Source organism: Ooceraea biroi, chromosome 1 (genome assembly GCF_003672135.1).
Source record: "Ooceraea biroi isolate clonal line C1 chromosome 1, Obir_v5.4, whole genome shotgun sequence".
NCBI lineage: Eukaryota > Metazoa > Arthropoda > Insecta > Hymenoptera > Formicidae > Ooceraea > Ooceraea biroi.
The window spans coordinates 21,116,714-21,128,956 of NC_039506.1; the positions used below are offsets into that span (position 1 = coordinate 21,116,714).

Below are 12,243 nucleotides of genomic sequence, written 5' to 3' on the forward strand. Positions count from 1 at the left end.
GTCGCTTTACGATCCGACATTGTAAAATCTCTTAACGGCCGTGCGCTCATTGCGATCATGGAGACTTCTCGTCGAGAGGCGGAACCGGGCAGGCGCACCTGGGCGCAAATCGCGCGATTATTCATGCCGATGACGCGGCCCGACGCGGAAAATCGAGCACAATCTCGCGTTGTGCGCGCACCGAATCGTCTCTTAATCCCGGCGTAATTGCTTGTTGTGCCGAGGAAACTGGTTTATCGCCGCATAACGGCGGAGTCAGAGTTCGGTGACGCGAGAAAATGGCGAAGGAAATCGAATTTTTGCCGCGTTCGAATCGCGCCGCAGCCACCGCTGCTGCCAGCCGGGGGGCCTCTCGTCGATTTTACATTATGCGACGGCGCTCGGCTGGAGGCCGCCGCAATCTCTCTCACGGTTCAGCGATTAAATCGATTGTCTGACGCTTCGACGGCGGAAGTTTGATATATTGAGACGGTACAGGCGGTACTGCGCGGACGGAAGGGTTGAGAGATCGGCCGCGGGGCAGAAGAAGTGAACGAGCGATGGGGGATGAGCAAGGGGGACCACCATCTCGAGGCGAAATGAGTTTTGATTGCGCGTCTCGATGCTGACGTCGAGCAACGTGCGACGATGAGCAAGGTGCTCATTCTGCTTACCGTTTTGTCTCAAGAAGAAGAAGAAGAAGAGCATCTCGTTACAACGCATCCGACGACTTCGCGATACTTAAGTTCGCGCAACGAGTTCATGGAAGAGGAAAAAGAGGGGGAGGAGGAGGAAGAAGATGGAAGAAGATGGAAGAAGAGCGCGAGATAGGTAACGGCGTGATTTCGCAAGCGTGAGGAGCCGCGAAAGTAGACGTTCGTCAGCCGGTTATTCAGAGCTTGTTAAGTCCATCGCGTTCTGCTCGCCATTTTTCTTCGTCCGCCTTTCTGTTCTCCCGCGCGATCCGCGCCCTCCCTCGCGCGCACCGATTTCCCTTATCACGAACTCTCGCGCTGCGAACCACATCAGTCTTCATTGCATCCGCCTTCCATCGTCTCGGAGAGCAAACTCGAGAGGGAAGAAGCAAGAAAGAAAGATTGAGAGAGAGAGGAAGGACGAAACAGGGACCTAGAGGGTTGCGAAGACTGCGAGGAGCGCGCGTGGGGCCCATTCGTCTCCCCCGTGGCTCCCGCCTGCATTTAATCAACGCCTCTGTTAATAGACAAACTCGATGCGCGGAGAATGGTCCTTGATGGTGGCGCAGTCTCTTGCTCGGAGGGTCTGAGCGAAGGTCGGAGGCTTCCTCCTTCGTCGAGACGGGGAGCAAGCAGCGTAGAGGATGAGGGAGAGAGAAAGAGAATAGCGAAAGGGCTGGCGGCTTCGAAATTAAACGACGAAACAAATGGCTAATCATGCGTCCCGCGGGAGAGGGCGCGAAGGATACAAAGTGGGACAAAGTCGTCCCGCCCATCGCTTTTGCCGCTTCGGTCGTAACCCTCCCGGCGGCGACGGCGACGACGACGACGACGACGACGACGACGACAACGACGATGACGGTTGAAGTCGAGCGGGTGCTCGAGTGGCGGCACGCCTCGTCGAAGTGAGGAAAAGCGGAAGCGACCCTCTCGAGAAATACAAAGCAGCCGTCTAACCGTCTCGCGCCATTATTCCGCGCCGGAGTGTCGCGCGCTAATACTCGCCACAGCGGGATTGCGAAACCAGCGCGCGGTTAAAATTAACTCTCATCATCCGGGCAACCTACTTTCGTCTTTGCTACCCGATGCACTCGACACGAGTCGAATGAGACGAACTAGCCACGTTCGCAACGAGATTATTCGCGGGACGAAACTTTTACGACGGTTATTCCGCGCAGCGCAGTCAAACGCAGCCAAGGCGGTTCCGAGCGGAAGCGGAATTTCGATATTAAACGTACGCGTAACCAGATTTTTCGACGAGTATTGCTTGCGTCCCGTCACAGCCTGACGAACCTAACGAATCGGATTCTATTTACACTTGATCATCGCAAATCAGTGCGCCCGTCCGCCTGCCACCCGCTGCCGCCACTCGCGAGTTACGCTATTAAATTCCATGTCGGATCGCGTGCCTACATTCGACGCACGTTCTAATCTACATTTTCCAATTTCCTTGCCGGGCCGCTCTTGCCGCGCCCCTCACGTTCGCGCTCCGATAACGAAAAATCGAGAGAATCGCAATAATCCCGGCCGACGAATCAGGGAGTCGGTAAAACTGATTAAAGCTCGGCCTGCGAACAACGCTGCACCGTGAGGAGGAGGAGGAAGAGGAAGAGAAGGTGGATGAGGCTGAAGAAAGAGGCAGAGAGGGACGGTTTCCGGCGGACGGCGGGAAAACTTTAACTTCTTCGGTCGGCTCGCTTTCTCTCCTTTCCCCGGAAAGAGGAGGATACTTCGTCGAGAGCCGCGGCGTTTAGGACGAGGAGGATCGCGTCGGGGTGTTATTTTATTACCCTGCTCGTCGAGGGAGAGAAAGGGTGGGACGAAGTGGAGAAGAAGGAGCCGGCACCCTCTCTAACCGGCCCGATAGCGCATCTCTAGCACCGACATCGCCCTCGAAACTCCTATAATTCCACTCGTGGCCCGCCCCGCAGCCCCGCCGCATTTCCCTGCCTTTTCCGCGCGCGTGAGTTCTCGCGGCGTCGTGGCCGAGCAGGCAACGGTGCCCCTCGGAAAATAGGCGGGGCAGTTTATTCGCATCCATTTGAACCCGAGGCGGTGTTCCCTCCAGGCTGATGCCGGGGGGTCCCACTTCAAAGCACTCACCGTCTGTTTCCTAAGCAACCGCCCCTTCCCGCGCGGGTTTCTTCGGGAAAACCTGCCTCGCTTTTTAGCGGATTCGGGCGACCCCCGATTAGATCCCGTGGCAGCGCTACGCCCTCTAAGCCTAATGGAAATTTCATTGTTGCCCCGACACGCCGTAATTATCGGGTTTCGGGTAAAGCTCCCTCTATGAAGTGCCGGAGATCTAAGTATCTCTGCTGGTGAACGCGACGATCAATAAAGGAGGCGAACGTTTGCGGGAAATGCGATCTACGCGTTCAAAGGATATTGCTGCGTAAATTCACAAACGCCTCGAAATATTATAAAGCTCTTACAAAGCGTCATCGTTTTCGATCTCGACTGGAGTATCGGTGACCACTCGGGATTAAATACTACTCGTAGTAATGACATCGCAAGGAGAGTACTCACTGTCGAGCCACTTGGAGTCGTACTTGAGCGTCCTCTTGAAGCTGAACGCCTTGCGGCCAGTAGTCAAATTGTAGAGATCCGTGCGGAAGATGACGGTATCGGCTTTGGTGAATTCGGCGTTCGTGCCGGAATAAAGAGCCGGCAGGTCCCCGGGATTGCCCTTCTCGACCCAGACCGCCGTCGAATTGTCCGCAGGATCGTAGGGGCATTTCGCGATGCCCATCCCCACACCCGGTACAAACTCGTGGCGCGGTAAGTGAGTCAGATTGCTCTGGAAGAAAACGTCATTCGAGAAACGAGGTCAGATTGGAACTAACAATAAGGCGCTATAAAGACTAAAACGAAGGGAGGAGAGGTACTAGAATAAAGCGAAAAGAAATTTCTCTTCCCGGAGCTACTTCATTTGGAAGGCAATAAAGCTACGAAACGGAGCAGCGTTTAATTAAATTTTTTCTGAGAAATATCGATCGCGACTCGTTCAACATGAAGGAAAGAAGTAACGATCATCCTGAAGCGGGTTTCGCGAGAATTTCATAAAAAGGGTCAATCATAATTTGTTAACGTCGCTGAATTAACAATGCTCTCCGATATGAATGATCGAGAATGTCTTTGGACGGCCCGAGTTTATTTAGTAGCTATAATCTCGGGTCGCAGCTTGCAGCGGTAAGCGAGTGGAGGTTATTATTAGGGGAGACATTACGACACACTCGGGGCTCCTAATGTTTCGACAAAGCGGGACCGGTGTTGTGTCCTTCCTGTATCGTTACATGGGTACTTAGACGTGAGATTCATTCTCCAGCTACGAACGACGATGCGACGCGTTTCGCGAAACTTTGCAAATCGCATCACGGAGGATTTCGCTTGAATGTTGCGATAACGCATGTAAATTTCTATTAATAATAGCATTATTCATTACGGCTTTAAATATTTCGACGGGAATTAAATTGGAACGTACCGTAGGAATGCGTGACCGGCGGCGAAATTTATTCGTAACGCCGGAATTAATTAATGATATTGTTTTCAGATGCCTCCTCCTCCGTTTCGTTATTAATTAATTAAATTAAGCGTAAAGCAGAGCGCAAATCGGTATGCCTTGCGCATATCGCGCTGAATGCATAATACGTTCCAAGAGAGATCGCGCGGACGTGTGCAGGTATCGTTTTACATTTTCAATAAACAAATGCTGGGGCGAACATTTAAACGTGTACACGTGCACGGCCTTTTTTTAAACTCTTTGTCAGATCGCTCGTTGTTTTTAACAATCTCGCAATCCAATCACAAACTGTCGCGTGTTACTGAAATCAAATTTTAACGAATTCGTTTAGTGTGCATCGCAATTTGCAAAGTACAAAAGAATCGAATGATGTGAGAAGGCAATACGTACAATTTCGCTTCACACAATATCCTCTCCTCTGTGTCATTAAGAAAACAAAAATAATGGTAGCAAATTGTTTGTATATTGAACAACAAGTGAAAGTAACAAGTTCAATGACACAGAAATAAATCAGTTCGATGAAACAGAAATACTCAACGACGTTTGCTGGCAATCTCAATATTAGATATTAAAACAGAATAATTCTTCAAACTCACATGTGTGTGTACGTGTGTGTTTATATTAACAATAATATGAAATTTAATTAGTAACGTGAAAACTTACATAAATTACCCAGTCCTTGGGCGAGTGAGCGTTGGTACCACACATGTAAAGCCGATTGCCATCCCCCATGGGTTGTATCACTCTTATGTGATTTCGACAGTCGAAATGCTGGAAAAAATATACGAGGGTGAATTAAATTTGATGCTACGACGTGACGGCGGGAAAATGCTCACAGATAAAGTACGTTGCAAGAGGGTAGGCAATGCAATTCAATACCCTGCCGTAGACTTTTCGACAGAGCGCGAGGCGAGTGAGGAAGAGCGCGTCGCGGAATCATCGCGCGGAATCAGGCTGCGATCACGTCGCACGCGTATTTCGCGGGGAATCGGCGCGCGGGAAATGAATTGGCTTTGTCGTCACGTAGGGAATATTTGCGTGGACCTTACACCTCGACGACGACGCGTACACGGTGCATACGAATGAAGCCGTGATAAGGGAACGCGCCCGCTCGCTCGTCTACGACGGAAAACGCAGCAGCGCTCGCCGTTCTATCATCGTGGCCGCGCGACTCCGAGATATGAATAAAAATGCAAGCGCGAGCAGAACATTAAACATTCTACACGTTTAACGCTAATTTTCGACAAAGTGCGACGCCGGTGATTTCGGGCAAGCTCGCGTAACGAGCGCGAGATCTTTCTCGTTATTTTACGATGTTCTCTGGCATGAATTCTCCGTGATATTTATGCTGCGGTGATATGATTTAATAGAAATAAGTGATTTTAAGGAGATTATGAATATAGACGTTAATTCAGAAAGTGCGACAGCGGTGGAAACTGACAGATTACTCAGAGAGACGAGAGCTGCAGCGCTGCAATGATATTTCTTCCTCTTTCTTACCGTGCGCTAAAGATACCAACGAGATACATTCTTTCTTGGATCCGAGCGACACCGCAGCGTCTATTAAAGAGCAAGCTCGTGTCTCTTCATTTCGCCTTTGCGCGCCGTCAAAGAAACCGGTCCTTTTATTTCAGCACGCCGGCACTGTGCTCGCGAATACTTTCCTCCTCGATCTTATGTTCAACGCCTTCTTCTCTGTACCTCTTTTCTTTCTTTTTGCAATTGCAATTCTTTGGCCGCTCTACGACACGCGCTCAGGCCGGTTCGCCAATACCGGAATTAAAATTTTGTTCAAAGACTGCGCGCGAGTGGAACGAAGCTGTAATAGGACAGGATACCTACCTCCGATTTGCCTTTGGACACGCAATTCGCCACGTTGCTGGGCTCCAGATTCAAGGCGTCTCTCTGTAACAAAGAACAAAACATGGATCAAAGCATTCGTCAGCTGTAAAAAATAAAAGTGAAGAATTTAAAGACATTATCGCGCGCATATGTACATTGTGATAGTCTCTTGATAGCCCGGTATACTCGAGTGTTTCCACTAAATATTTCACGCGAAAGACAAGGAAAATGCTTCTCTTGAGCGAGGCGTCGTAATTATACGTCTTTCGAAGAAAGCATGCGCGCAACTATTCCTCTCTCGGCAAGTGCCCTTTTCTCACGGACGGCCGCTTGACACGCTCGCGACCTCACGAGAGAGAGGCGTGACGAGTGTGCACTCCACATTTTGCAAGCTCGTCGTGTGTTGCACAACCGCGGCAGCCCCCTCGTAACGCGGTCGGGAAGGTGCTACAAATGCGCCGGGGAATAAGGTCAATATTCGGGATTTGCGGGGATGATATTCACGCGACGATGAAAATAACGGAGTTCCTCCTCTCTCCCTGCTTACGTACTCCCGATTTACTTCACGTGCCGCATGTACCCCAACATAACGTTCCCCAAGCTGTTTCGCAGAATATCGTAATACGGTACTCTGGCGCGTGAAACGATCTAGAGAAAATTAGCTTCGCAGGCGTATTCTCGGAACCACCAAGTCTGTTTCTTCCTACCGACTTTTGGCGTTTCTGCCGGTGAACGTGATCGCACACGACGCAGGAAGTGATCCGATTGCGCGGGCAATCGTCCGAGACGCGTCGGGCCAGACGATCGATCTCCGCGCAGACGACACGTGCCGCTCCCCGGCGATGTCACGGCCAGAAACGTAGGCGTCGATTCTCGGCGATTGTCCCTCGATGGAACGTAAGGGCCAACCAAAACAACAGCGCTCGTCGACGACGTTGATCTATGACCAATAAATTACCGAAAGAATCGGCCACGCGTCGCAACGAGGGCGAGCGCATCATATCGAGCGAACGTACGAAAGAGAGGAAAGCTCGCATTGAATAAAGCGATCCGCGCGATCGCATCTTTGCGATCTTCCGGCAAAAATCGCGATCAGTCAACCGCGATTTGGCGTGACCTCAAGAAGAAATGCTTGCTCGCTGCGTGCGGCGATAGTAAACCGAGAACCGGAGAGCAGAGTATCGATCGCGGTGGAGCATCGTTTGCAATTTTGCATTCCGCAGCGAATGAACTCCACATACTCGGCGCCAACTCCGCGACGCACTAAAATCTCTCCTGCATTGCGGGACAGATAAATATAACAATATTGTTTCTACGTTTCCGCGCGACTCGTGCCACGCCGCGTACCGCGAAAGTCACATCCCCGTGCGCAATTTGTCGGACAGAATGTACATTGGCGGCGGTCCAGGCGACCTGCGCGCGGTTGAAGCGGGATGCGAGCGTGATTTACCCCGGCGGGCGCGCGGTGCATGTAACGGGTCGCAATATTCAGAACGGACCCTGGGAAGAGAGTGTCCCATTATAAGCATAATCCACTTACAAACAGCGCCGCATCTGCTCGCGAAGTAGAATATTCCGCGCGCGCACAGACACGCTAACTACGTTCTGCTCAAAGTTGCGCGATAAGCACGAGCGTGCATTACTATACACAGCAATGTAACGATAGCGGACCATTTGATTTTATTCCCAACTGTTGACTTGCCCTCCACCAAGTTATTCCCTTTGTTCCAGCAAGGTTCATCGATCCATCCATATTTGACAATCGTCCTTTCTCACCAGCCACTCGCTTGAAAGAGAACTCACAGTTGGAACGCACGAGTTTGCTTGGGGTATCGTTAGAATCACTCGCCAACTCGGGCCCTTCTCTCTCGCCGTTTTGCGAGTGTTGATAACGATGTATTATTCGTTAAACACTGCGGTGTATTAAGGCGGTGTACATAGTCGGCAGCTTGATGGTAATTAAAAGCGAAGCAATTCCTTGTATCCGCACTCGCTGTAAGTCCCTTTTGCGCGCGGATCTTTTTTTGTTATACTAATTATTACAATCCGGTCGTGGAGCCAGCCATGCCGAGCGAAAAAGAACAGCTGCTGGAGAACATCTCGTGGCGGAGATGAGCAAGCGGAGAGGAAGCGAGAGAGAGAGAGAGAGAGAAAGGAGCCTCTCTGCAATTCACTGATACGCGCCTCGCTATTCTCCCCCTGCGTATGCGGAATACGGTGACATTAGGGCGCGTAATGCCATTTTCAGTGCCGACCGCACAGATCGTAAAGGATTATGATTTCGAGCACGTAGATTACGCACGCACTCGCTTTTAATTAAGCGCAGCGTGGGCGGTGTAATACACTCGTGTTCGCCGGCATGTGTTGTCAATAACGATCTCTCACGCGATCCTTCTTAAATCGCGCAACGAAACTCGTTGTTGCACTTCTTCGATTTCCGCGCGAGACCAAGACAAGAGCAATCGTCGCAGTAGGGTCGCGCGTTCGGCTTGAAGCTTGTGTATATGGCGTATAGGCGCAGCTGCCAGCAATAATAATATCGTCGCCGCGATGCATCATTTTATCGCGTCGTCTACGATGCCATTAACTTTGCGGTACCGGCGATGCCTCTGGGGGGTGCAAATCTCGACTTCCATTACCGGTGTGATGCACACCGACTATTAACCAGATATACCTGCTATCATCCCGGTCGCGCCGGCATCCTGTCCTAAACTCCGCAAATCCGTCTGTTACGGGTTTCCTTCGACGTCGTTTCTGCAACGGAATTCTTTTCTCCAGACGTTACGTCATCTCTTCTCATTTATGTATGTGACATTGGTATTTTTATACAAACTCTTTCTTCATTGTCTCCGATATCTTCGATATCTTTGATCAGACACTTTTTGCATCAATTAATCAAATGGTATCGAAGTTCCAAGAACTTTCTTTCTACTACTTTCCGGTCCAAAAGATACCGTCTCGGCCGCGCGTTTACGTCCCATTTCGGCTGCGCTCGATTCTTCACGCTCGTCGTGGCCGGATCAGGCGGGAAGCCTCTCATCCGCTTCCTCCGTTTCGAAGGAAGCTTTACCGGGCCGCTGGTTGGTGCACGGGCGATAGCTTTAGACTTTCGGCATTCGGGCTGGGTTGATTAAGCCCTCGGCGAAGTGATGGTGTCACGAGAGAGGAAGGCTCGGAGGAGGTTGCTCGCGAGAACTCGTTTGTCCGCCCGCCCGTCCTTCTCCTTCGTTACGCTTCGAGTTTAATCACCGCGACTCACGCGCATTGGAAACTCCTGTGTGCGTACGTGTACCTGTGTGTGGTAGTATATATTTTGGCAGCGTGCAAGAAACGGCTTACGGATGATTAGCTGCCTCGAAGGAACGAAGGCAGCATCCGGTCTTTGTCGGTGCCGCCGCTGATTTTCGCCTTTTCAACCGCCACTCTCAATGCTCCCTCGTGCAAACAGACAGTAATTATCTTCCTGCTCTCTGAAAGATCCGCGACGTGAATTATTAAAAAGCGATCTTTCAATTTGCCTTATCGGAAACGTACGCTCCTCGTCATAATCTGCAGTGAGCGTGCGATGCTATGGGGATTCTATCTTCGCGAAATAATAAAAGAAAAGATAGGCATTACGTATTTATGCATAGTCTCTTCCCAGGGGTAAATAGAAAAACATTTACGCGGATCTTGTCCAGCTTATCGGTGTGGTCGATGCTATGCAGAAACAGAGAAAAGGAGGAGAAGGAAGAAGGAGGACGGAGAAAGTGGAAGATCAGTGTGTATGCAAGGAATCGTATAATTTACCATACTGAAATATTAAAGGCAGAAGACTGTCGGCATCCCCAGGGTATCGACACCCCCTAACCTCGGAAACTCGAGGAAACGTAACGGTATCCCTGCGAGGCACTCTTAAAAATTCACGAGTCCGGACCACCGCGGCGCTTTTTATCTCATCAAATAGTAACGCCGGGCATTGGATCGTTAGGAGACCGGATCTACTCCTCCCTTCCAGGATCTCGTGATCGTGCACGTCGCGCCAGAGCATATCATGGCGCCGAGGGTAAAGTTAATGCGCCTTATCATTCTCGAGTCAAACAATTCGAACGAGAATCCACTCGTTTCTCAAAATCTCTCTTCTTCCATCGGATTCCTCTAACATATATGACAGTGGAATGGGAGATAAGATGAGAAGAGGAGCTCGCGATGGTACGATGAGAACGCGAGCGATACGCATAGGGTGGCGGGTGATCGCGCTCGTGATAAATTCATGAGAAAATGACGTACGATCGACCAGCGTATCGCGCATTGTCTCTCTCGCGCCGGGGATGACGTCTACATCCCGCGCGCAGATTCACAGTCGTGTCAGGCGGTAACCTTTGTTACGCATAAAATTTTCGCGAACCGGCCTGACATTTCAGCGGGACGAAAAGTGCCTTTCGTTGTCGATCGGCGCCGTAAGTCACTTTTTCCTAATGGAAGCCGTCACTCCGCACCTTTTCGCCCTCTCGCGCGGCCTCGCACGGCTGGAGACGCGCGGACGGGAAAGGGAGAGAGGGAGGGAGAGAGAGAGAGAGAAAGAGAAGAAAAAAAGGAGAGAAGAGTGAGAGAGTCCGGAATTCAATCTGCATTCAATATTGATTCCAATCCGATATCGCGGGATTTCCATTTTTGTGATTTACTTCTTACGCCGGCAGCGCCGGCGCTATCTGCGCTGCGCTGCGCTGCGAAGAGGGTTGCTTTTTTTCGAGGGTCAACCCCGAGATGCATACTGATGTCGCGTCGTCATCGATCAAATTTTCGAGCGATAAATTACCCATCTTCCTGATGATAGCTCGCGCCTCTCGCGCTTCTCGCGATGCGCGACGTGAATCCAACGTCGACGCCGAGAGCTGCTGCCGGCAACGGGGAGCTTTTCGGTTATTCGTATCAATTACGGTAAGTCAATGAACCAGACGGAATTACTTAACGACCAAAGTTGCCGCGTGTCGAGCCCGAGTTGGCGAGAGAAAGACGCGGCTCCTCCATCCGCGGTAGAGATAAGAAATTATCGATCCGGCTTCCGGCGTGGCTCCGACTCGCGGGATATACTACGCTTTGTTAAATCGTTCGGAATCATCCCCTCCGCCACCCCTGCATTGCGTTACAGTCCGTTCTCGTGTCTCTCGTCATTCTAGTATCTATTTATATCGTCGTGATCGCGGACAATTCACGAATGGCTGTTCAGTCCGCGGTTTTACAAGCGTGCGAGCAACGTCCTCATTAGCTTAAAAGAGCATTCATCGTGTGACGAGCGAACGTAAAAACTTCTTTGAGCAATTTGGAATCATTCGCGCAGTTCTCTTTCTCTCTCCCTCCCCGTTTCTCTTGTCGTTGTGTCGTGGAGTGTATTTAAGCACCGCGGTATTCGTTCGCGTCCTTTTTCCTTCCTTTTTCCTCTTTTCCCCTTTTTTTCTCTGAGCCGTTTTAATGGCAGTCTGCGACGAAGCATTTTACACGACGACTACGACGAATACGTCGACAACGTCGACGACGACGACGACAAGGACGACGGTGGAGGGTCTGTATGGCTATTTAAACACTTTCACCATAAATTCGCAAGAGAGGCCACTCGAGTTTCGCTCGCGCCGTGCAACGCCTGCCCTCTCGCACGTACGGCCTGTTCTCCCCCGTTCCACTGGCGCTTTTTACTGCTAACCATGTGCGCGTATCATACCTTTTCTTGCGCGACTCGTGATTCGCACAACAAAAACCAACGCCGTGAATGAGCGGAGGGAATGCCGGCAGAAATCGGGGCGGTTGATACGATGATTAAGAGCGATGAGCTCCTTTAATTCCGATTTATTCCAACGATGATTGAGAATATGACGAAAAGATTACGACACGACAATGGTATGACTTCTTGATAGTATTATTTCTCTTAAATTATCATCGATACAATAATAGTTTTTACAGTCGAGATTGATGTCGTGCAAAAAGTTCGTTTCAGACAAAAATCTGATAATCCAACAAGAGTGGAAGACGTTCACGTGAACCGAACTTCGCATTTAAAGACGATGGTCGCGTGGGTAGCGACGAAGATCGAAGAGGAATTGCTGTTGACAGTCACTCCGTCGCGTAATAGCGCAGTCTGCAATTACCGGCGTCGTTGAAGAACACCGTCTGCAAAGGCCCGACAGCGAAGTCCTCCGTAAAGATCCTCTGTTTACAATTTCGCTGTTT

General features: G+C 50.5%; 1 protein-coding gene across 4 annotated transcripts in view; it reads right to left on the reverse strand.

Moving 5' to 3' along the window:
• Positions 1–12,243, reverse strand: part of LOC105278508 (semaphorin-2A) — a 264,773-nt gene that overhangs the window by 10,522 nt on the left and 242,008 nt on the right. For all 4 annotated transcript variants that reach the window (XM_011337653.2, XM_011337655.2, XM_011337650.2 and 1 more), the window contains 3 exons: positions 6,040–6,102; positions 4,861–4,968; positions 3,204–3,474 (listed from right to left, as the gene is read on the reverse strand). In XM_011337653.2, the coding sequence (XP_011335955.1) occupies positions 3,204–3,474; positions 4,861–4,968; positions 6,040–6,102 (442 nt within the window). The remainder of the gene's footprint in view (positions 1–3,203; positions 3,475–4,860; positions 4,969–6,039; positions 6,103–12,243) is intronic.